The 25,167-nt window shown below is 41.9% G+C and overlaps 1 protein-coding gene across 4 annotated transcripts in view; it reads right to left on the bottom strand.

Annotated features, from left to right (window-relative positions):
• TMEM71 (transmembrane protein 71) overlaps positions 1-11,680 on the bottom strand; it is a 28,006-nt gene extending 16,326 nt beyond the window's left edge. The window contains exons 1-5 of one of the 4 annotated variants that reach the window (XM_043880364.1): positions 11,411-11,680; positions 9,927-10,008; positions 8,422-8,479; positions 5,753-5,965; positions 3,951-4,123 (exon numbers count right to left, since the gene is read on the bottom strand). In XM_043880364.1, coding sequence (XP_043736299.1) covers positions 3,951-4,123; positions 5,753-5,965; positions 8,422-8,479; positions 9,927-9,972 — 490 coding nt within the window. In that variant the 5' untranslated portion in view covers positions 9,973-10,008; positions 11,411-11,680. Of the gene's footprint in view, positions 1-3,950; positions 4,124-5,752; positions 5,966-8,421; positions 8,480-9,926; positions 10,009-11,298 lie in introns of all 4 variants that reach the window. The other 3 variants (XM_043880367.1, XM_043880365.1, XM_043880366.1) reach the window with 3 other exon arrangements.
• Between the last annotated feature and the right edge of the window lie 13,487 nt (positions 11,681-25,167).

Raw genomic sequence — 25,167 nt, 5'->3', positions numbered from 1 at the left:
AACACTAAAAATATTCCTGTGCCGTTGCCCAAAGCCGCTCTGTTGAACTTAGGCTTTGCCGCTGAGAGTTAGATGAGATAAAAATGTATCTCATGTAGAATTCTGGAAATATTGCACAGAAATTTCTAAAAGAAAATTCTAAAAGAAGAAATGGCATTAAAAGGAGAAAAAATGATAAAAAATTCTTACAGACAAAAGAGTCTTAATAAAAAATGATCAAGGAATTTTCATCTCTGAAAAGACATAGTTTTCCCCCAATTCACACTTCCCTTCACTGACATTTTTTTCCCCCTCTAACCTTAATAATAAATGAAAGGGGCTTTCCTAGGGGGCTCAGTGGTGAAGAATCCACCTGTCAGTGCAGGAGACACAGGCTCGATCCCTGACCCAGGAAGATCCCACACTCTGCAGAGGAACTAAGCCAGTGTGCCGCAACAATTGAGACTGTGCTCTGGAGTCCAGAAGCGGCAACTACGGAGCACACATGCCGAAACTACTGAAGCCCTCATACTCTAGAGCCCGTGCCCCAACACAAGAGAAGTCACCACAATGAGAAGCCCACGCACTGCCCCTAGAGTAGCCTCCAGCTTGCTGCAACTAGAGAAAAGCCCGTGTGCAGCAACAAAGATCCAGCACAGCAAAAATTAAATAGAAAAACATGTTAAAAATAATAAATGAAAGAATCATCACGCAGTAAGTAAGTGAAAGTTGCTCAGCCACCTCTGATTCTGTGGGACCCTATGAATTGTAGTCCAGCAGGCTCCTCTGTCCATGGGATTCTCCAGGCAAGAATACTGGAGTGGGTTGCCATTTTTTTCTCCAGAGGATCTTCCCTACCCAAAGATCAAACCTGGGTCTCCTGCACTGTAGGCAGATTCTTTACCATCTGAGTTACGAGGGAAGCCCTGCATAATTCAGAGAACATATCAATAAATAGTTCTTTGGGATTATATTTGAAGATATTAATTTCATTCTGTTTCTCTTGGTTTATTTAAATTGTGTGGTTGGCTTCTGATTTTTTTTTTTTTTTTGGCTTCTGTTTTAAAAGGATGAATCTATTTCTCCCAAGCAAGTTCCCTATCCTTACATACAAAATAGGCATTATCATTTTCTATAGAGGGAAACACAAAGCCATGTACAGATGTTGCCATCAAAGACATTTATGGAGGAGGCACTAGATCAAGAGAAAACTGTGAACCTCAGATGGGGGTCTTCTCTGAGGTCATCATGTTTTTCTTTCTTGGGACTGGCAGAAATAGAGCTGGAAGTCCTGAAGAATCCTCCCTGTCTAGATCCTGGATCCTCTATCAATATGACTCATGGACTCTGAGGATGCAGTCCAAATTGCAGCATTGGTTCTGGGCAGCCACGAGACACCAGAGCTAGAGAATGAATTGCAGCTAATGAGGAAAGGTGTCTGGATGCAGCTGTGGAAGGGGTGAGCTGAGGATAAACAAAATAGGCAACAACAACAACAACACAAAAAAGCCCATTTTAGCCTGGAAAATGAAGGAAAAGAAAATCAGAGGAAGTAAGTTTTGATTGCATCCATGCCCAGAGAGAAAATGGCAAAACAATTTAATTTTGAATTCTTCTCTCGAGTCTTCTAACTTGTCGATATTTCCAGAGAAAAAGGAATTGCTGATAAAAGTCACGGGGCTTTGGGTAAATCCGGAAAGCAAGAAGTCTGGGGAAGATTTGATTACAGTTGACAGCAGAGATGAGCGCTTTCAAAGCCCCATGTGCACCCGGATTGACTAATTACTGATTGGGGGTGGGGGGAGTTGATTTTGTTATATTTAGAAGAGATTTGGAAACCATGAGAGTTTTAACAAGATACCTCATGCACGTGCAGCACTGCTGTGGTCCGATTGCTTATATTTTGAAGAAGCAGCAGTGAGAAAACAACATGTGAATTTCCAAATATGTGAAACTCTGCCTTTAGCGTGGCGATTCCCAAATTTTAAACATCCATGGATAGTTCACCTGATTTTTGCCACCTCCCAGAGCCTTCTTAACTCCTAGCCATTTCATATTTTCTTGGATTGTTTCACCTTTGTCTTTTACTTTAAAGGAAACTTTATATCACTCATTTAAATGCCCTAAAGAAAAAGTAAATGTAAGAACAAGTACAATGAACACGAGACCTTATTTAATTTGCACTAAATATTTTTGTAGGGGAACGCTCCTAGCCTGTTTTTTATTAAAAGAGAGTAATGGAACTGCCCGTGGCTCGGTCTCCGTGCTCCCACTGCTGTGCAGCCACGCGAATCAGCTATGTGTGTTCATGTATTCCTTTCCTCTGAGCCTCCCTCTCACCTCCCCCAGGCCCCATCTAGGTCATCACAGAGCACCGAGCTGAGCTCCCTGTGTTACGCAGCAGCTTCCTACTAGCCTTTCCCATTTTTTCACACAAGATAGAGTGTATATGTCAAAGCTACTCCCTCAATTCATTCAGTTCAGTTCAGTTCAGTCGCTCAGTCATGTCCGACTCTCTGCGACCCCATGAATCGTAGCACGCCAGTTCTTCCTGTCCATCACCAACTCCCAGAGTTTACTCAAACTCATGCCCATCAAGTCGGTGATGCCATCCAGCCATCTCATCCTCTGTCGTCCCCTTCTCCTCCTGCCCCCAAGGCCTCCCAGCATCAGGGTCTTTTCCAACGAGTCAACTCTTCGCATGAGGTGGCCAAAGTACTGGAGTTTCAGCTTCAGCATCAGTCCTTCCAGTGAACACCCAGGACTGATTTCCTTTAGGATGGACTGGTTGGATCTCTGTGCAGTCCAAGGGACCCTCAAGAGTCTTCTCCAACACCACAGTTCAAAAGCATCACTTTTTCAGCGCTCAGCTTTCTTCACAGTCCAACTCTCACATCCATACATGACCACTGGAAAAACCATAGCCTTGACTAGACGGACCTTTGTTGGCAAAGTAACGCCTCTGCTTTTTAATATGCTGTCTAGATTGGTCATAACTTTCCTTCCATTCATTACCACTCTTTAATATGCTGTGTAAAATGGTTTTTGTCTGTATTCATTTTCTGAACTGGGTCTTCAGAAAATAATTTTAAGCTTATCTTACTTTTCTTTTTCCCTTTTCTGATTAGTGCTTTCTGGGTCCTAGCCAAAAAAAATCTGCTTGGTAAAGGTTGTGATGATAATCCTCTAAATTTTCTTCAAGAAGATTCATAGACCCTGTTTTTGCATCTAGGTCTAATATCCACCCCAAATTGGGTTTTGTGTATGGTGTGAATTAGTATTGAAAATACTTGTATGTGTATATAACCATTTTATTATATTTTCTTGATTAAATAAAAATATATAACCATCAGAAAAAAGATATGCTTTGAGTTCCTATCACTATAGTTTTATATATATATATATATATGTGTAGATATGTATCTACACATACATCTTTAGATACATTAATATCATATAATGGGTACTACATAATATATATATATTTAATTATACATGTAGCATAAATTTCAATAGGAGTATGTATATGTGTTATAGTATGTATGTATATCTTGTTTTACAAATGAGGAAATTGAGACTTAGCAAAGTTAAGTAACTATCACAGTGTGCCCAAACTAGGACTTGAATTCTGATCCTGGTATCCTTTGTCTACCCATGTCCTGTACAGAAAAGATCGATTGGGAAAAAAAAAAAAAAAAAAGATCGATTGGAGACGTGCAGATATGTTCCAAGTATTATCAGCTTAATAATGTGTACATTTAAATTAAGCTATTTTGCATGAGATGGAGATAAATGCATTTGGATAACATAAGTAGTGTGGAGAGAACTTAAAGTGAATATTTAAAAAGTGGCTCATCCTCTATATCAAAACGACCATTGTCTCTGGATTTGGCATTGGTCCAGAACCATGTGGTTGCTACTCCCCATTTGGAAATGCTACCTTACCATGGAAAAAAGAGGTTCAAACTCACCATTTTCTTTGCAGTGATTTGTTTCCAACCTCCTGACCCCCTCCAACCAGACATCCTCACTGGGGGAAGAGTCAACATCATCAAAGATGCTTTCATGCAGCCAGGAATCAGAGGCACTGAGGTTGAAGAGAGAAGAAAAAGAACGGCGGATTCTCCTTTTCTTTCTAAATATTCTGGAGAGAAAAGAAAGTAGTAAGGTGAATAACAAATAGCAGTCAACTCACGGTCAAAGCATAGAATTCAGTGAAAGCAGGCACACGGGGCACGTGTCTATCGCCCAGGTCCCTGAAGCTCATTGCATTTTTTTCCTCTATTAATTCCAGAGAAGTTTCTTAAATTCCTATATGTGTCAAGTGCTTGCATCAGTGTCAAGGATATTGAGATAAGAGACAAAACCTCGGGTCGAAAGACAAAAGAAATGCAGACACAGCGAACACTTTCATTGACCTCATGCTGAACACTTTGATCGACCTTATCCTGTATCTGGTGTCTTTCTTAGTGATTCACATTATCCTTGAAATAGCCCTGTGAGGTAGGTGCTACTGCTACCCCATATCTCAGGTCAGGAAACTGAGGCACAAAGAAGTTAAATAACTTGTCTGAAGTCATACAGCTAGTAGCTGACATAGCTGGGCTGCAAACCCAGGCAGTCTGGCTCCATCTTTTCTGCCCCTGGTGACTGTGCTGTGCGCATGTGTGTTCTGACAGTGTCAACTGGGGCTGCTTTGAGAGCACCAGGAGAAGTATTGCTAATCTGGAGATAAGGAAGGCTTTCTGAGGTAAACAAACAAATAGTCTCATATTGAGTCATGCTAGGAACTGAGGCAGGAAAGGTAAAAAGAGGGAAAATAATGAATGACCTTGACTGTTACGTGAAGGAGCTGGAATTTAACATAAAGGGCACAGATGGCGGTGACCTGATTGGGTTTGCATTTCCAAAAGATTTTGGTTCTCCACATGTCCCCACTCCCAACAACCCAACAATCCATCCTCTACCTTATAAGCAGTGTTATCTTGCTAAGGATGAATCTGACAGTTTGTCAAGGGCTCCTGTCAATCTACAGAATAAAGCCCGGATTCCTCAGGCTGAAACGTAACCCCCTCCATTGAGCCCTGCTTCTGGGTTTAATCTCTTCTCGTGGAGAGCTGTCTTTCCACCCTAAGCTGTATTTCTCCCAAACGACTTGCCATTCCTTACACTGTATCAGGATCTCTTGGGCCTTCATGCCGGTACCCTCTCTCAGGAAGTCCTCTTTCCTACATCCTACTTATCTTAAGCCTTGAATCAACCATCCTCATCTCTAGGAAGCTGGTTTTAATCTATCCTGCCAAAGAAAATGGGCCTCTCTTCCTTCTCCCCTCCGCTACCCTCCATCCAGGCTTCTATCCCAGCACTTCTATTGCTTCATTACTTAAAAAAAAAAAAAAAACTAGTTCATTCTTTTAATTACTTTACTTATTTTTGGTTGTGCAGGGTCGTCATTGCTGTTCGGCCTTCTCTCTAGTTGATCACATGTTACAGTATGCAAGATCTTAGTTCCCCGGCCAGAGATCAAGCCTGCACCCCCTGCCATGGAAGCAGGGAGTCTTAACCACTGGACCACCAGGGGCATCCCAGTTCATTACTTTTGTTCGTTTTCGTGTATCAGCCACCCGTGCTTCTTATGAGCCCATGTACTTCCATGATCTGGAGCAGAAATAGGCTGCTTATGAACAATGTTGAATGAACCAATGAACGAATGAATGAATAATTGACAGATGGTTTGGAATGCGGATCCTTTGACCTAACCTCCTCTACTTACCTGACTAAGTTCTCCTTGTAGAGAACCCTGGTCTGGGAGGGGCTCAGGGTTATGTTGCCAGCTTCGTCGCAGATAAAACTGTCTTCGGTCCAGATGTAGTAGCCGTTGGTGAGTAGTCTGGGACTTCGTCGACAGGTGAACGGGGAGCCTGTCAGGGGATCTCCAGAGCGGCCCTCAAAGGGACTGTCACCATTGAGGAAATCACAGACAGAGCTACAGGGGGGATGAGATAAGCCCTTTCAGTCTACATCTGGTTCATCCAGCCACACACAAACCACACGTGTAGTGACTGTGAAGGAAAACCACCTCTTTGCCTTCCTGATGACCAACTACTTCTGCAATTCTGACGGTGTCTCTCTTAATCCTCTGAGCTTCATCGCTTCACCTGTGAGACTACTGAACTACAGCACGTTTAGTGCTTCTTTCTGTTTTAAACACTTTGATGAAAACTTAGGGCGAATTGGTTTCTTCACCATATGATGCCCCCTCCACCCCGTCCTTGACATGGTCCATTTTCTTGGCTGGAAGAAATTGCAAAACAGCCTACCTGGGATGCTGGAAGCTCAGAGCATCTTTCACTCCCCACCCTTTCTTTGAAGAGCCCTCCAACTGCTACATCCTTACCCTTGTCACTGTAATAGGGAAATTGCAACCACACAGCCACCAGACACTAATGAGTTATAGGAGAACATGCAGTCAAAGAGATCTTTGGGGGGATTTCTCTGTGGTCCAGTGGTCAAGACTGCTTTGCAAAAAAAGAAAAAAAAAAATCTGCCTTGTGAGGCAGGGGTTATAGGCTCCATCCCTGGTTGGGGAATTAAGATCCCACATGCAACTAAGCCTGTGTGCTGCAATAGAGAGTCCGACCACTGCAAGGAAAGATCTGGCAGCTGTGACTAAGATCTGATGCAGCCAAATAAATACACAAATATTTTTTTTAAAAGAGGTTTTTGGTTTTTTTTGGGGGGGGTTGCCAATTTCCCTCAGATCAGCTGCATACATGATCACACAGTTACCTTCCCTGATCTGCTATTGAGGGAAGTCCTCTACTTGGTCGCGCTCATCTGTACCTGCCTTAGGTTTGAAAAACAATCACATGTCTATATGGTTGAAATGCAACTTCATGCCTCACCCTTTACTGAAATTCTGAAAAAAAAATTTAAGTTTAGAGCTTATTCATGTTATATACAAGATAGATAACCAAAAAGGTTGTACTGTGTAATACACTGAGCAAAATATATTTTGTAATAACCTCTATGGGAAAAGAATCTGAAAAACAATATACATATATTCTGAATATACACATATATATATTCAGATTATATATAACTCAATCACTTGCTTGTACATCTGAAATTATCACAACATTGTAAATCAACTATACTTCAATAAAAAAATTTAAAAACTTAGAAAAATAAACTGGTGCCATCAAAGAAAAAAGACTACTCACAGTTACATGCACTAAAGTTAGCAAAGCACTATTTTAAATGGATGTTAATTTATGGAAAACTTACTATAAGCCTGGCCCCTACTTCATACTTTATCTGCTTTTCACACCCCTCCCTAAAAGTTAATTAGTATCTTCATAGTACAGCAGAAAACAACCAAAAAAAAAAAAAAAAGAGAGAGAGAGAGATGGAGAACGGCAAATATATTGGGTATTTGACATATCTACTAAGTGTCAGAGTTAAGATTTTGAATCTGGGTCTGTCTGATTCTAAAGCATGCGCTTTTTCCATAAGAGCTGCTTGTTCCTCTGGCTGATTCATTTGATAGTAGCAGGAGGTCCGGAATTTATAAAAGGGGGCAGGTTCTAATATCAGTGCATGATTCCTTTATACCACTGTCATGATTCACAAAATGGTAGAGGAAACATCAACTGATGCCTGTGTAAGAAATAAAAGATAGAGAGGGAGAAAAGAAAAGAAAGGAAAAGATAGAGACTTCTTTGCAGAATTTGAACATAATGGCAGATTCAGCATGTCTTTGAGGAACATGAGATTTGGCTGGCTTGTGCTTTGGTATAGACTTTCATGGCTCTTATAAAATGAGGCTGTTAGGGTTAGGGTTATTTAAAGTATATTTAAGAGAATATCAATTTAAGAGAAAAAGTAACAATACATCAGTATTTGATACGCACCAAACAAAAGCAATTCACATTTGCCCACACACTCCTCTCCCTTCCAACCTCCATTATTAGGTTAGGCAAGTTTTCAGTTCATATGTGCGTAAGACTGGAAATATATTTCCATATACAAATTGAATGAAAGCTAAAACCAGTATATATATATATATATATATATATATATATACTTTGTGTGGTTTCACCACACAGCTTGTAGAATCTTAGTTTCCTGACCAGGGATTGAACCCAAGGCCATGGCAGTGAAAGCACAGTGTCCTAACCACTAGACTGAGAGGGAATTTCCAGTATTTTAAGTATTTATTTGTTTACTTATTTATTTGGCTGTGCCAAGTCTTAGTTGCCGTATGCAGGATCTTTCAGTTGTGGCATGTGGTATCTAGTTCCCCTACCACGGATGTAACCTGGGCCCCCTGCACTGGGGGTGCAGTCTTAGCTGCTGGATCACCAAGTCAAGAATACAACAAAATAATGCATACAGAAAAAAATCAGACTGATGCTTCATGAGAAAAGTCCCCCGGAATACCTTGGGAGAATGCATTGGGAAGATGGCTCTACAGCATATTTCTCCGACTGGGAAGAATCTGCATAAGCAAATGAGAGAGAAATACAAATTTATCACACTGTATCAACATGCATGATTGCACACAGTGGAGGGTGTGACTAGCTGCTGTCCCAGCCTCGGCAGATTTCAACAGGAGCAACCCTCCAGTGACTCATGACTAACATAACTCGTTCTCAGGACTCTACGGGAGCAAGAGCTCATTCAGGGGTTTCCATATTCTGTCTCATCTCTCCTTCAACACTCTTTGAGAGACTCCTTAGTCTGGACGAGGCAATAATAAACCAGGCTTCCCTGGTGACTCAGCGGTAAAGAATCCACCTGCCAAGGCAGGAAACTCCAGGTTCAGTCCCTGGGTTGCGAAGATCCCCTGGAGAAGGAAATGGCAACCCACTCCAGTATTCTTGCCTGGAAAATCTCAGGGACAGAGGAGCCGGGGAGGGGGGCTACAATCCATGAGGTTGCAGAGTTAGACATGACTTATTAACTGAACAACAACAAAAGTAATAAACCATTAGCATCAAACTGACTCATGAAAAGGAGGAAGAAAACGTCTTGTGGGAAGCTGTTGAAAACCCAAATCAATTACCCAACGTGCTGGTTAGTTTAGCTTACTCAGTCATTTGAGGAATTCAATCATCTGTCTAGATTCTCTCTCATTAGTGCATCTGAAGGCACTTCTGTTACAAAATAATGAGCAGAAGACACTGTTGGAGGAAAAAAATGTCTGTTTTCTATAAATGATTTTCCAATGTATGACACCTGTGAATATTCTTAATTTTTAAAAAAGATTGTGCATTCATTCATCCCGGTTTAACTAAAAGGCTGGCAACAGATTTCAGTTGGGAAAAGCTGCAGTTGATTAATATTCTAAATGCTATTGCAGCATTTTATATTGTATAGAAATGGTGTGAATACTTGTAACAGACAGCCTCAGTGAAACTCGGTTCCATTACTGATAATTAATATCTAAGACAAAGAAAGGAGCTTAGACTTTCAGATTGAGTTGGCTGATTTGAAGGAGAAAACTGTAGGTGTGTGAGGGAGGGTTAGAAGCAGGGTTTGGGGAAAAAAACAAACGACAAGAGGAAGGAAGAAATTTGAAACCACTACCGTTTTAACAACGCCCATATTTTCTGTAAGTAGCTATCAAAATCATTCAGTATTTTTTTTTTAATAGACAAACCATTTTGCATCTTAATGGTAGCTGATAAACAATCTTCTTTCACGTTTATGCACAGGCATCTAAAAAAAAGTGATTTTTTTTTTCCTACTAAAAGGAAAAATACCACATTTCTCTCAAGGAAAGAAATGAAGTCAAAATCATTGCCAAAGTGAATGCTGGCATTTAAGAAGCACAAGCTACTGACAGATGGTTAATGGTATGTGTATCAGCAAAATCAAAGCAGGGAGATTGCTAAAAGGAGTCTAATCATTCAAAAGATAATTGCGTAGAGCAGTTCTCTTACATTTACTTGCTACTGGTGTTGACATCAGTTGAGATATTTGGTACATCTTGGGATGGCTGCTTGTTCAAACTTCACAGATTTTCTGCAGAAGACATTAAAAGAAAAGGTGGATTATGTAGTAAAAATAGAAAGATGATGCCAAAACAGATGGCATCTACTCATGGCACCAGTCAGATTTGTTTACTGAAAGAATACAGAGATAAATGGGGCTGAAGGCAGAGTTGAAGGACCACTGAGCTTGTGTCTGCCTCGATGATTTTATATTTCATTTTCCATTGTCTCACTCAGTGCCTCTAAATAATCTTTTTCTGTAAATAAGGATAACATTTCATTTGGGAAAGCAAAACTTACAAAGGTTGACTTGTATTCAAAATAAAATAATGAAAATTAATTATTTGGTCAAGAAATCCGGAAAAAAAAAAGATTGGTTTTAGAATTCTCTAAATAGATGTATTCGTATGTTTATCATCCAACACACTTCAACCTCATTATCAAGTTCAAACAATGCTAGAAGAGTGGGGACTGTCTTTTGCTTAACACCTCAAACCACTGACAGGTAGTTACAGACAGGGCTGGGGGTCTTTATCGTTACTATCAGTCTGGACATTTCCAAGTAGCATGAGAAGCATTGCACTAAAAATAGTATATTGCTGGGCAGATTTCAAAACTCACCTTTTATGAACATATAATTTACTTTCTCAGTTACAAATTAAACACATATACAAGTTGTGTATATTATGTAAACTTCCATCACTTATCACTCATTGCATGGATCTGCTTTCCACTGATCTTTCAATTTTGTATACATTTTTATTCTAGCAGCATAGTAAGGTAAGACAAAATTCTTCTCTGATTCATCACCTCTATCCACATTTTTTCAAATGTGATAACTAAGATTGTTTCTGTAGCTGTCACACAATTAAAACAAACCCAAATAATTCTATAGATTCAAATTGATTCTTTCAATAAACTAGACACAAAACCTGCCAGACAATATAGATCCTGCCTTACAGGGACCTTAAGAGAAATCAGGAGAACTTTCTGGCATTCCTTGAAAGATCTCTAAATCAAAGCATATGCATAGATTTCAATGGTTTGGAATATAAAATAATACTGTTTGCTCTACAATACTGTACAATAGTATGTCAGTAGTCCTTTCCATTTTTGTCCAACCCAAATTACCCTATGTTAATTTCCCCCAATCATCAAGTTTAATTTTAAGCCAACAAGTTGCACAGCAGAAAGTAAGGTCTTACTGCTACATCTTATTAATTGAAATACAACAGGCTACAGTTAACTAACAGTTAATCAAATATTAGTAACACTGAGAAAGACTTCCGGTGCAGCTCTAAAACTTTTCAAGAAAACAGACCCTATCTATCAGTTCCATGAAAGCAACTCATCTGTCCTGAAAATGTGTCTGTCTTCCTTCCAAAGAAAGTTCCCAGCCTCTTCTTCCAATTGATAAATAACAAAATAGTTACTGAAATATGACGCTTTCTGCGGTTGAGAGTCAGCAGAGAGATCCAGGACTTAGCAGGTCTTCAGCTGAAAATAATGAGAGCGTACCAACAGGTGCAGAAGTCTTTTCACAAAGGGAAACCCGTCTTTCCCTCCTCCTAACAGATAGCTGCACACATCGCCCTGTGCAGGCTTTTGCAGAGAACTTTTGTCTTCAGCAGCCACTTGTTCTTTTGGCTGTTTCCGAGAATAGAAGAGCATGTAGTTCTCTGGAAAGCAGCCTACAACTGCTCTTGTTTTCTTTTAAAAACAGCCTGCGTAACCAGAGGCTGAGAGGCACAGTGAGGTCACACTTCCTGTGCAACTCACATCAGTGGCGCTCACGCTGAGGAACATGGTGAAGATGAATGCAGTCTCCTGGACCGGCAGTGGGGGATGAATCAGACCAGCCGGACGCATCACGGGCACACCAGGGATGCTCTTCTGTGCCAACTCGTCACCCCCGCTGCGAGAACATAAGAAAAACTTTCAGAGAAGCAGCACCACTCACTTATCATATTCTGGACATTTTCAGTGTGAGTAGTGCGTGGTTGGAAAAATTACCTGGAGCAGGGCATGGCAACCCACTCCAGTATTCTTGCCTGGAGAATCTCAAGGATAGAGGAGCCTGATGGGCTACAGCCCATAGGGATGCAAAGGGTTGGACACAACTGAAGTGACTCAGTATGCATGCATTTAGTGCCTAGTAATACTTGGCCAAAATTGTTATTGGTGATCAGGCATTGATGCTATTCAATTCAGAAGACTATCAAATACCAGAGCTTGATCTGAAAATGTCTGCAGTGCCAATATGTTTATCCATCAAAGGTTGGACTTTTCAAGAAACTCTGTGAGTGGCATTTTAAACTTTATATTTAAATGTTTCTAGAGCTGAAAACTCTTCAGCTATTATAAAACTTCTTATGCTATGGTAAATGAAAGTGTTAGTCACTCAGTCGTGTCTAACTCTCTGCAACTCCATGGACTGTACCCCACCATGCTCCTCTGTCCATGGGATTCTCCAGGCAAGAATACTGGAATGGGTTGCCATTCCCTTCTCCAGGGGATCTTCCTGGCCCAGGGATTGAACCCAGGTCTCCTGACCTGCAGGCAGATTCTTTACTATCTGAGCTACCAGGGAAGCACCAGATGCTATTGTAGGGTCCCTACAAAGCCTGCAGTTGTCAGTGATAAAAGAAATAGACCTTCCAGCAATACTGAGGGGCATAGGGTAATGGAGAGTCACATAGACAGTCAAACTCTGTCTGCCACACTAGCTGTGTCCCCAATTTATGACTTCACCTCTGAGTTGTAACTTTCTCATTAAGTTTAAAAATGTAATAAAATGTATGTTACTGGATGGCTTGGAGCATTAAATGAGATTTAAAAAAATGAGAATTAAGTGAGTCCTCAGCTCAGATGTCCGAGATGAATTCCTTGTTTGTTTTCTGTAAATCAGCTTCCCTTCTGAGGCACCAGTCACCAGGCTGCAGAAAAGTTGATCTCATTCTTTCTTAGGGGTTTCCTTTCCCCTTGAGGTTATGCCAAAGGCAGAGTCTTCTGTAGAACACCCCCAGGCAGGAGAAGCTTTTAGGAGGCAAGCCCATCTAGTCCGTGGTCGGCAGCTTTCAAAGCTGACCCCCAAGAATCCTTTGCAAAATCCCCTCCCATATAGTGGGGGCTGAGGCTAATAATTTGCCTCTTCTAAATAGAACAAAGAATATAATCAGTCTGATTTTGTGTTGACCATCTGGTGATGTCCATGTGTAGAGTCTTCTCTTGTGTTGTTGGAAGAGGGTGTTTGCTATGACCAGTGCGTTCTGTTGGCAAAACTCTATTAGCCTTTGCCCTGCTTCATTCCGTACTCCAAGGCCAAATTTGCCTGTTATTCCAGGTGTTTCTTGACTTCCTACTTTTGCATTCCAGTCCCCTATAATGAAAAGGACATCTTTTTTGGGTGTTAGTTCCAAAATGTCTTGTAGATCTTCATAGAACCGTTCAACTTCAGCTTCTTCAGCGTTACTGGTTGGGGCATAGGCTTGGATTACCGTGATGTTGAATGGTTTGCCTTGGAAATGAACAGAGATCATTCTGTCGTTTTTGAGATTGCATCCAAGTACTGCATTTTGGACTCTTTTGTTGACCATGATGGCTACTCCATTTCTTCTAAGGGATTCCTGCTCATAGTAGTAGATATAATGGTCATCTGAGTTAAATTCACCCATTTCAGTCCATCTTAGTTCGCTGATTCCTAGAATGTCGACATTCACTCTTGCCATCTCCTGTCTGACCACCTCCAATTTGCCTTGATTCATGAACCTAACATTCCCGGTTCCTATGCAATATTGCTCTTTACATCATCGGACCTTGCTTCTATCACCAGTCACATCCACAACTGGGTATTGTTTTTGCTTTGGCTCCATCCCTTCATTCTTTCTGGAGTTATTTCTCCATTGATCTCCAGTAGCATATAGGGCACCCACCGACCTGGGGAGTTCCTCTTTCAGTATCCTATCATTTTGCCTTTTCATACTGTTCATGGGATTCTCAAGGCAGGAATACTGAAGTGGTTTGCCATTCCCTTCTCCAGTGGACCACATTCTGTCAGACCTCTCCACCATGACCTGTCCATCTTGGGTGGCCCCATACAGCCTGGCTTAGTGTCATTGAGTTAGACAAGACTCTGGTCCTGTGATCAGATTGGCTAGTTTCTGTGATTATGGTTTTAGTGTGTCTGCCCTCTGATGCCCTCTCGAAACACCTACTGTCTCACCTGGGTTTCTCTTATCTTGGATGAGGGGTATCTCCTCCCGGCCGCCCCTCCTGACCTCGAATGTGGAGTAGCTCCTCTCCGCCCTCCTGCGCCTGCACAGCCGCTGCTCCTTGGAGGTGGGGTTGCTCCTTTTGGCGCTGCTCCTGACCAAGGGTGTGGGGTAGCTCCTCTCGGCCACTCCTGCGTTGTTACGGCTCTATACAGTCAGCAAAAACAAGACCGGGAGCTGACTGTGGCTCAGACCATGAACTCCTTATTATACGCCAAATTCAGACCTATATTGAAGAAAGTAGGGAAAACCACTAGACCATTCAGGTATGACCTAAATCAAATCCTTTATAACTATACAGTGGAAGTGAGAAATAGATTTAAGGGACTAGATCTGATAGACAGAGTGCCTGATGAACTATGGACGGAGGTTCGTGACATTGTACAGGAAACAGGGATCAAGACTATGCCCATGGTAAAGAAATGCAAAAAGGCAAAACGGTTGTCTGAGGAGGCCTTACAAATATCTGTGAAAAGAAGAGAAGTGAAAAAAGCAAAGGAGAAAAGGAAAGATATTCCCATTTGAATTCAGAGTTCCAAAAAAGAGCAAGGAAAGATAAGAAAGCCTTTCTCAGTGATCAGTGCAAAAAAATAGAGGAAAACAACAGAATGGGAAAGACTAGAGATCTCTTCAAGAAAATTAGAGATACCAAGGGAACATTTCATGCAAAGATGGGTTCGATAAAGGACAGAAATGGTATAGACCTAACAGAAGCAGAAGATATGAAGAAAAGGTGGCAAAAATACACAGAAGAACTGTACAAAAAAGATCTTCACGACCCAGATAATCAAGATGGTATGATCACTCACCTAGAGCCAGACATCCTGGAATGTGAAGTCAAGTGGGCCTTCGAAAGCATCACTACAAACAAAGCTAGTGGAGGTGATGGAATTCCAGTTGAGCTATTTCACATCCTGAAAGATGATGCTGTGAAAGTGCTGTACTCAATATGCCAGCAAATTTGGAAAACTCAGCAGTGGCCACAGGACTGGAAAAGGTCCGTTTTCATTCTAATCCCAAAGAAAGGCAATCCCAAAGAACACTCAAACTGCCACACAATTGCACTCATCTCACACACTAGTAAAATAATGCTCAAAATTCTCTAAGCCAGGCTTCAGCAATATATGAACCATGACCTTCCAGATGTTCAAGCTGGTTTTAGAAAAGGCAGAGGAACCAGAGATCAAATTTCCAACATCTGCTGGATCATTGAAAAAGCAAGAGAGTTCCAGAAAAACATCTATTTCTGCTTTATTGGCTATGCCAAAGCCTTCGACTGTGTGGATCACAATAAACTGTGGACAATTCTGAAAGAGATGGGAATACCAGACCACCTTACCTGCCTCTTGAGAAACCTGTATGCAGGTCAGGAAGCAACAGTTAGAACTGGACATGGAACAACAGACTGGTTCCAAATAGGAAAAGGAGTACGTCAAGGCTGTATATTGTCACCCTGCTTATTTAACTTATATGCAGAGTACATCATGAGAAACGCTGGGCTAGATGAAGCACAAGCTGGAATCAAGATTGCTGGGAGAAATATCAATAACCTCAGATAAGCAAATGACACCACCCTTATGGCAGAAAGTGAAGAGGAACTAAAAAGCCTCTTGATGAAAGTGAAAGAGGAGAGTGAAAAAGTTGGCTTAAAGCTCAACATTCAGAAAACTAAGATCATGGCATCTGATCTCATCACTTCATGGGAAATAGATGGAGATGGGGAAACGGTGGAAACAGTGTCAGACTTTATTTTTCTGGGCTCCAAAATCACTGCAGATGGTGATTGCAGCCATGAAATTAAAAGACACTTACTCCTTGGAAGGAAAGTTATGACCAACCTTAATAGCATATTAAAAAGCAGAGACATTACTTTGCCAACAAAGGTCTGTCTAGTCAAGGCTATGGTTTTTCCAGTGGTCATGTATGGATGTGAGAGTTGGACTGTGAAGAAAGCTGAGCACTGAAAAAGTGATGCTTTTTGAACTGTGGTGTTGGAGAAGTCTCTTGAGGGTCTCTTGAACTGCAAGGAGACCCAGCCAGTCCATCCTAAAGGAAATCAGTCCTGGGTGTTCATTGGAAGGACTGATGCTGAAGCTGAAACTCCAATACTTTGGCCACCTCATGCGAAGAGTTGACTCATTGGAGAAGGCCCTGATGCTGGGAGGGATTGGGAGCAGGAGGAATAGGGGACAACAGAGGATGAGATGGTTGGATGGCATCGCCAACTTGATGGACCTGAGTTTGAGTAAACCCTGGGAGTTGGTGATGGACAGTGAGGCCTAGCGTGCTGCGGTTCATGGGGTCGCAAAGAGTCAGATACGACTGAGCAACTGAACTGAACTGAACTGAAGTGAAATAGAACAAGACAAAAGTGATGAGTTGCCACTACTATGATTAGGTTATAAAAGTTGGATGCATCTGTCTTACCACCTTGTCTTACACACTTGGATGGAGCAAGCTGTCATGTTGGAGAAGCGCACATGGCAAGGATCTGAAAATTGTCTCAAAAGTTGTCCTGAGTCCATGAGCCAAGAATGCAGCCAACAACCATGTCAGTGTGCTTTATAAAAGTGGAATGGTGGTTGCCCGGGACTGGGAGGAGGAGAAAACAGGGGAATGTTGGTCAAAAGATGCAGAGTTTATGCAAAGATAAATAAGTCCTAGAGATCTACTGGACAGTATAATACCTACAATTAACAATATTGCATTGCATACTTAAAAACTTGCTAAGAAGGCAGATCTTATGTTAAGTGACCTGTCACAAAACAGATGATAGATTGATGGGTAGTAGATAGATAGAGCAGGAGGAAATTTTTGAAGGTGATGGATATATATTTATTCACATTGATTTTAGTGGTGGTTTCGTGGGTGTATATTTATCTCTAAACTTCGATTGTGTACATTAAATATGTTCAGCTTTTTTCTATGTCAGTCATGCCTCAGTATGATTGTAAAGTAATTTTTTTAAAAGTAGTTTTTTAAAAAAGCTTCTAAAAAAATAAGTTTTCAAAATAGAAATCATTATAAATTCTTTAAGGAATCATGGGCTTTGCAACTACTCCAAAGACACCTGTTCTCATCATTTATGAAAATAATATTGCTTGGAAACATTTTGGTCACATAACATCTCATAAAACTTGGTCCTAAGTGTCTCAGAAACTTTAATGTACTGTGAATCACTTGGGGATTTTGTAGAAGTGGTAGGTCTAAAGTAGCAATATAGATTCTGTGTTTGTAAGCAGTTCCTGGGCTTCCCTGTTGGTTCAGACAGTGAAGAATCTGCCTTCAATGTGGGAGACCTGGGTTTGACCCCTGGGTTGGGAAGATGTCCTGGAGAAGGGCATGGCAACCCACTCTAGTATTCTTGCCTGGAGAATCACCATTGAGAAAAGAACTTCGCGGGCTACCGTTTATGGGGTTGCAAAGAGTTGGACATGACTGAATGACTAAGCACACACACTCACAACCAGCTCCTGGTGAAAACACTGTAGTTCATACACTGGTTTTTGGTGAGCAGGATGCTAGTGAGTACACTTTGGGAAATGCTAATATTACTTGGTGCATGTCATGAATTAATTTTAAAATACTATAAGCAATAAATAAACACATGTGTGTGCTTGCTTAACTCCTTCAAGTACTCATGATTTCCCTTCCTACCTAAGCCTCACCCGCCTCTGGATTTCTGTGTCTCATTGAATGGCATCACCTTCCATTCACTTGCTCAGGTCAGGAGACTAGGAGCAGTCAACAGTATTCCCTCTGTAGCCCTTGAATGAGACTCTCTCCATCTCCACTGTCAGTTCTGGAGCTCCAGAGGCCACCTTCCCTCATCTGGACTTCAGTAGCAACTTTCTGTCACCTACCTCTTCCAAATACATTCCCCAAATGTGGGTCCCCAACCCTTGGGATGTAATGCCTGATGATCTGAGGCTGGAGCTGATGTAATAATAATAGAAATGAAGTACACAATAAATGTAATGTGCTTGAATCATCTGGAAAACATGCCCCACCCCACCCTTATATGTGGAAAAACTTTCTTCCACGAAACCAGTCCCTGGTGCTAAAAATGTTGGGGACTGCTGCTCTAAGCCATAGCCAGAGTGATCTTTGCAATGTAAATATCTGATGATGTTGTTCCTCTAATTAAATACTTCAGTGGCTTGTCATTGCTCCTCTCTCAGATCAAGTTCAAAGTTCCTTCCAGTATCTACAAGGTCCTGGGAGGTCCAGTACTGCCTATTTTCCAGTCTCTCTTTCCCCCGCCAGACCCAATCTTTCTAGAATTCAATCATGGTGGCTTTTTGTTTTTTCAGGTTCTCCAGCTTAGTCCCACCTTAAACTCTTTGAACACACTATTTCCCTTGCCCCTGGCCATCTCCTTCCCCAGCCACTGTCTCTCCTACTCATCTTTTAGATGCAAATAGTTCTTTCTCAGAGCAGAGCTATAGCTTTCCAGGTGGCACAGTGGTAAAGAATCCACCTACCAATGCAGGAGACATAAGAGATGCCAGTTTGATCCATGGGTTGGGAAGATTCCCTGGTGTAGGAAATGACAACCCACTCCAGTACTCTTGCCTGGAGAATCCCATGTTCAGAAGAGCATGGTGGGTTATAGTCCATGGGGTCTCAAAGAGTTGGACACAACGGAGTGACTGAGCATACATAGTAAAAGTCAAAGCCCAGATCTTTGTGGCTTGTAGCAATTATCATGTATTGTCCCACATAGTGGCTTTATGTGTCAATATGGTTAAACTGACCATATGTCTCAGAATTCTTTCGCTGTATGTCCCTAGCTAGGATGGGCCAGAATTGCCATTAGTACAAGAGTTGGAAGGTGGGGATTCAGCAGGAGCCATGGTATTCCTTGGAAGGTCCATGTGGCTCAGGCCTCATTGTTGCTCATGCAAAATTTCACAGACCTACCTGCTGGCCCACTGCATGGACTGGACCCAAAGCTCCGATCCCTGAGGGATGGCTTCCTTCAGCTTCCCAAATCCTGGTCCAGGAGTGAGCATGGCTCTGTAGCAGGGCAATTATGGCAATGAAGTTGGAGGCGTAGAGATGGGAAAAGGCCAAAGTGGGTTTCAGTGATAGATGGAGTCATGTTCCAGCTGGTTCTCCAGGGATTCCAGTGGTCCCCACTCACCCTACTCCCTGGCAACCTTTTGATTCTGACCAATCCCCTTATAACTTCCTGTTCGGCATCCCTGCAACAAAAAAATAAATGGAAACTTTCTTACCAGTGTCTAAAATTATTCCCTTCTTCCTCAAAAACGAAACGCAAAGAAACTGTAAAAACAGAACATGTATACCTAACATAATCTCAGATTGTCTGGACCACACTCTTGGTTCACAACCTGGCCCCCATACACAGAAAGCAAGGACACACCAAAGAAAGAGGCAGAGAACTCCAGACTGGTAGTCGGCAGACCGAATAAACAATGGAACTTACCTCCAAGATTTGTCTTGAGCACCACAAGATGAGTAGATCTCTGTACCCACCCAACTGAATCTCCAAAGGTTATATAGAGGTTTTAACCAGATTTAGTCATATATTCAATCCAGGTTGTCCCAATAACAACTTACTCTCTCAAAGCTGCTTCACTAAAAGTGACTCGCTTGGCAGGAACAGTGGGCAGAACCAATATTCCAAAGACAGAGGGTGAGGGTTTGGGGGTAGGAAGGGTGAGTAACCTTCCTCTGGTTGGATCCAGCCCACAGGTCACCCTTTGGCCACATTCTGTCCACGACCTCCTCCAATAACCACACTTTTCCTTGTAGCATCTTTATAAGCAAACGGTAAGGAGCCCAATTTTTTTTCCTATTGTGTGGATGATCAATCACACATGTTTACACTGTTCATTTCAGTAACTCACATCTTTCTACCAGCCAACTGTGTGATTAGTGGTAAACAAGGGCAACAGATTTTTTTTTCAATATATTTAATTACCTTGCATTTTCACAGACTTTGTATTGTCACCAAAAGAAAATTCTCTTCTAAAAACAAGTCTCTTAAATAGTAATAATAATCATATCTGCAAAAATAAAATAAAGTTGTCTTACGATTCAATGCTTACAAAAAAAAATGCATACTTTCCATCATTCCTGATGATTCTGCTTCTTAGCGTGAATCTGACCAACACATCTTGCCCTATGTCGGCTGCAAGTTGGCTGTAGCTCTGCCCCTCAGGCCTTTATTCCACGAACCAGGCTGAAGGATCAGCCCCTGGGGGTGGGGTGGGGAGGACATGTCTTGAGTCCCCACTTGAAATTTCCACTTGTATTTTATTGGTCAAAGCAGATCATGCAGTCAGTCTCAGTGTCAATGGGGCAAGTACACATCTCCATGAGAAGTGTTGCAAGTCACAGGGCAATGAATGGGGACTGGAGTAGATAAATGTAGGGAAGAAAGGGAATAGCTTGAAATGATTATGTAATTTATAGCCCTCATCTCAGTCACAAATATTTACCTCCTCTCTAACTTTCAAAAATGCTGAGAGGATGTATCTCCACAGAGAACACCCACAAATCCCATTCAATCATGGCCACAAATTTCAAGTCTAGAATCTTCTAATATTTCTATATTGGTTCCTTTTATATGGAGATTTCTGAACCATCTTGCCCCCTACGCCCAACATTCAATACTGGAAGAAGGACAGGATATTTCCCCCCTAAACTTTCCCCTTTAGAAAGGGGATTAATGGAAGACACACGGCAATGGCTGTTCCATAGAAATTCTATAACTGAGTGGTCAGACACTGCAAAAGCCCTACACCCAGAGGATGGAAGATGCTTCTGATAAGACCCTAATTCTACTCCGGAGGTGTGGCAACCCAGGCAATTATTTGTGGCTCTTGGTTTTACCCTCTGGAAAGTAGGTCACTCCTTTTCCTTACTCTCCTTGACCACCTCTGAAGATTAGGTAATATGCCTTCTTTGGGAACAGAGCAAATTTCTCAGCCCACTTTCTGTTCCTAGGAGTAGGAAAGTGGGAGAAGTCCTCTGAAATCTTGAATTGTTATAATGTCTTTGATACCAAGCCAGTACCTCTTTGGCTGTACATTCTGTCAAAAACATAGTCAACCACTTAAAAAAATTTATTGATTTTTGGCTGTGCTGGGTCTTCGTTGCAGGTTGGGCTTTTCTCTAGTTGCAACAAGGTGGGGGTGGGGCTACTTTCTAGTTGCGGTGAGCGGGCTTCTCACTGGGAGCCTTCTCTTGTTGCAGAGCACAGTGCTCTAGGGCGCGCAGGCTCCAGTAACTGTGGCTCCGGGCTTTCGAGTGCAGGCTCAATAGTTGTGGTGTTTGGCTTAGTTTCTCCACAACGTGTGGAATCTTCCCGGACCAGGGATTGAATCCACCGACCCTGCATTGGCAGGCGAATTCTTAACCAATGAACCACCAGGAAAGTCCTACATTCAGTTCAGTTCAGTTCAGTCGCTCAGCTGTGTCCGACTCTTTGTGACCCCATGAATCGCAGCACGCCAGGCCTCCCTGTCCATCACCAACTCCCGGGGTTTACTCAAACTCATGTCCATTGAGTCAGTGATGCCATCCAACTGTTGCAGGAAGGGGGACCCCTTCCAGGGCCCGAAACTGGAAACACTCAGAAATGAATTGTCTGAGGAGACACATGTGCTGACAAAGCAAGAGATTTTACTGGGAAAGGGCACCCGGGTGGAGAGCAGTAGGTAAGGGAACCCAGGAGAACTGCTCTGCCGCGTGGCTCGCAGTCTTGGGTTTTATGGTGATGGGATTAGTTTCCGGGTGGTCTTTGGCCAATCATTCTAATTCACAGTCTTTCCTGGTGGCGCACACATCGCTCAGCCAAGATGGATGCTAGCAAGAGGGATTCTGGGAAGTGGACGGACAGGTAGTGTCTCCTCTCCATCTTTTCCGAACTCTTCCGATCTTTCCCTAACTCTTCCCGCTGGTGGTGGCCTATTAGTTCCGTATTCCTTATCAGGATCTCCTGCCATAAAACAACTCATGCAAATGGTTACTATGGTGCCTGGCCAGGGTGGGCGGTTTCAATCAGTGTGCTTCCCCTAACACAACCATCTCATCCTCTGTCGTCCCCTTCTCCTCCTGCCCCCAATCCCTCCCAGCATCAGGGTCCTACATTAGATCTTAAAACTGATGTTCTCAAACTGCCTTTGTTACTAATGTGTCTTTTTAGAATTTACATAATATTTCTTGCAGTTTCTAATTGTCATGGGAGTAATTTTTAAAGGGAGAGCTGGAGAGAGACAAGAAACAGACTGAGGAATTGGGGGGTGGGGAGTTTATAGAGGAGGAAGATAGAGAGAGACTGATTAGTTAGTGAAAGGCCTGTAATAAAGTCTTAATAAAAGCTTGCATTCTTGGCAGCAAGAACAGTGCCTTACTCATCTCCATCATCTCCAGCAGCAAATAGAGGACTTGAAGCAAAGTGAGTCTTCAGAAAATGTGTGTTTTCATAGAATCTCAGAGAAGAAACTAGAGAACCACAAGAGATGACAGTGATTAGATATAAGGGTCCCCACGAAAGGTGAGAAAGGAACGTTTGGAAACACCTGGCATTTGTGTATCAATTATCATTTGGAAAACATATAAGGCTGGTTCCTTCTAATTTAATTCTCATTACAACTCCGTGAAGTAGACAAGATTCTCACGTACGTGTGAGGAAAGGAAAATCACAGAAGTGTCTAGACCCCAACCACTCTGGTAATAGTGTCAGGTCTAACATACAATTTCTGGTATTCTTAATCTCTGATTTTCACACGCTTTCTTATTTTAAGTTGCTATTAAAAAACAACAGCAAGAAATACTTTAATGGATTGATTTCCTTCAAATATATAGTCTCCTATGATCTTCATGGTACTTGTAATTCTCAAAAATAAATAAATAAAAAGGAAAGAAAATAAATGAAATCAAAGGCTGTTTACCTTTTTCTTAGGGATACTGGCTCTGTTGAATGTTTTGCAAACTGCAAAAGAGGAAGTAATCCAATACCTGACCACAAGGTTGGATTGCCTCAGTGTTTTTTTACTAAGACAAAACTGTGGACTGTGGCAACACATGTCCTAACAAGTTCTCTGCAGTGGTCCAGCCCTCTCCCATCCCCCACTCTCTTTTGTCTGAGTGTCTTGACAGTTACCTTGGAGATATTGATATTGTTTTCTGGTCCTGACCAATAGGACAGATACTTAGTCAAATTGCAAGTGACCAGTTGAGCACATATTTTGACCCTGAATATGCCTTCACGCTGTATCAAGATGACCTATTAGTGTGTTGGTCTACTGGACTACACTGTTAATGCCTTTGAGCAAGAATTAAGCTTATTCATCCTTATGCTTCTTGGGCCTAGTGCTGAACCTGGCACATTGCCAATGTTCATTAACTGCTGTGGAAGAATTGGAAGTGGCTTGCTGTTTTTCATTTGTCAGAGTTTGAATCAAAACTAGAAAGAGTATGCATCAACAGATGAGTGGATAAAGATGATGTGGTATATGGGGAATGGAATATAACAGAATATAATGGAATACCAACTCAGCCGTAAAGAAAGGATGAAAATTTTGCCATCTGCAGCAACACGGATGGACTTGGCATTATGCTAAGTGAAACAAGTTAGACAGAAAGACAAATACTGTATGATATCACGTACATGTGGAATCCAAAAAATACAAGAGACTAGTGAACATGACAAAAAAGAAGCAGACTACTCACAGAGGTAGAGAGCAAGTTAGCGCCTGTAAGTTGTCATTTGGAGTTAGAGTCCATATGAGTCAGCAGCAATGAATATTAGTTGTTTTTGTTGTCTGTTTCCCATTTTCTTTCCAGTAACAGCAACTCTACTTTCTTTAAAGGACCCACTTATCCCCATCTCTCAGTTCCTGAGGTTGGGGCTGGGCTCCATTTCTACCAGCTTGGTTGGGGATTGGACCCAGGTTCGTGACAAATCAGTGTAAGTCATTTCCAAGGCCACTACATTTGGCTCAGAATTGGGCACCTGATTCAATTTAGACCAATGAGAAAATGATGTCTAGGACACATTTTTATGTTCTTTAGGATGTTTCAGTGACAAGTTGGAAGCTGTTGGGGACCTGGATGTGGATCCCAAGAATCAAGCTAATCCATAGGAAGCAGAGTGCAAGGTATTATCATTTGATCCCTAATTCAAACCACCCCAGAAAGCAAAATATCCCATCTCCCTTTTTAATTCCACAGACAGAAATTCCATTTATGCTTAGGTCTGTTTGTATTGAATTTCTGTCTCATGCAACTACAAGACTCTTAACACACCGCAGGTATGAAACTTCCATGTACATAAGAATCCTTTAGGAAGGCTTTTAAAAATGCAGATTTTCAGTCTCTATGGCCAAGATATAGGTTAGGGCCCATGAACTTGCATTTTAACAAACAGCTTGGGTGGGTCTATTGCCAATGATTGATGGACCAATGCTAGAGAAACACTGAGAGAGTTCGTGGAAGTGATAACAGTAAACAGCAATAACCAGAATCAGAGGAATTTCAAAGTATTAGCATGGTACATGCATGTGTGGCAAGTCATTTCAGTCGCGTCAGACTCTTCGTGACTCCATGGACTATAGCCTGCCAAGCTCCTCTGTCCATGGGATTCTCCAGGCAGGAATAGTGGGGTGGGTTGACATGCCCTCCTCCAGGGGATCTTCCTGACCCAGGGATTGAACTCATGGCTCTTATGTCTCCTGCATTGGCTGGCAGGTTCTTTACCACTAGCGCCTCCTGGGAAGCCCATTGACATCGTACCTGGAAGTAAAGAGCTCATCCTTTGTTTAGTTATCAAAAATGGGAAAATTCATTGAGGAATCAGGAGTTTATTTAATATTCAATTTTTTTTTTCCGTTTAGGAAGTCTCTGATTTCTCTCCTTTTTTTCCCCCCCTGCTTTATGTAGCA

The sequence above is a fragment of the Cervus elaphus genome, chromosome 21 (assembly GCF_910594005.1).
Source record: "Cervus elaphus chromosome 21, mCerEla1.1, whole genome shotgun sequence".
Lineage (NCBI taxonomy): Eukaryota > Metazoa > Chordata > Mammalia > Artiodactyla > Cervidae > Cervus > Cervus elaphus.
This window is presented reverse-complemented; position numbering and strand designations above follow the sequence as displayed.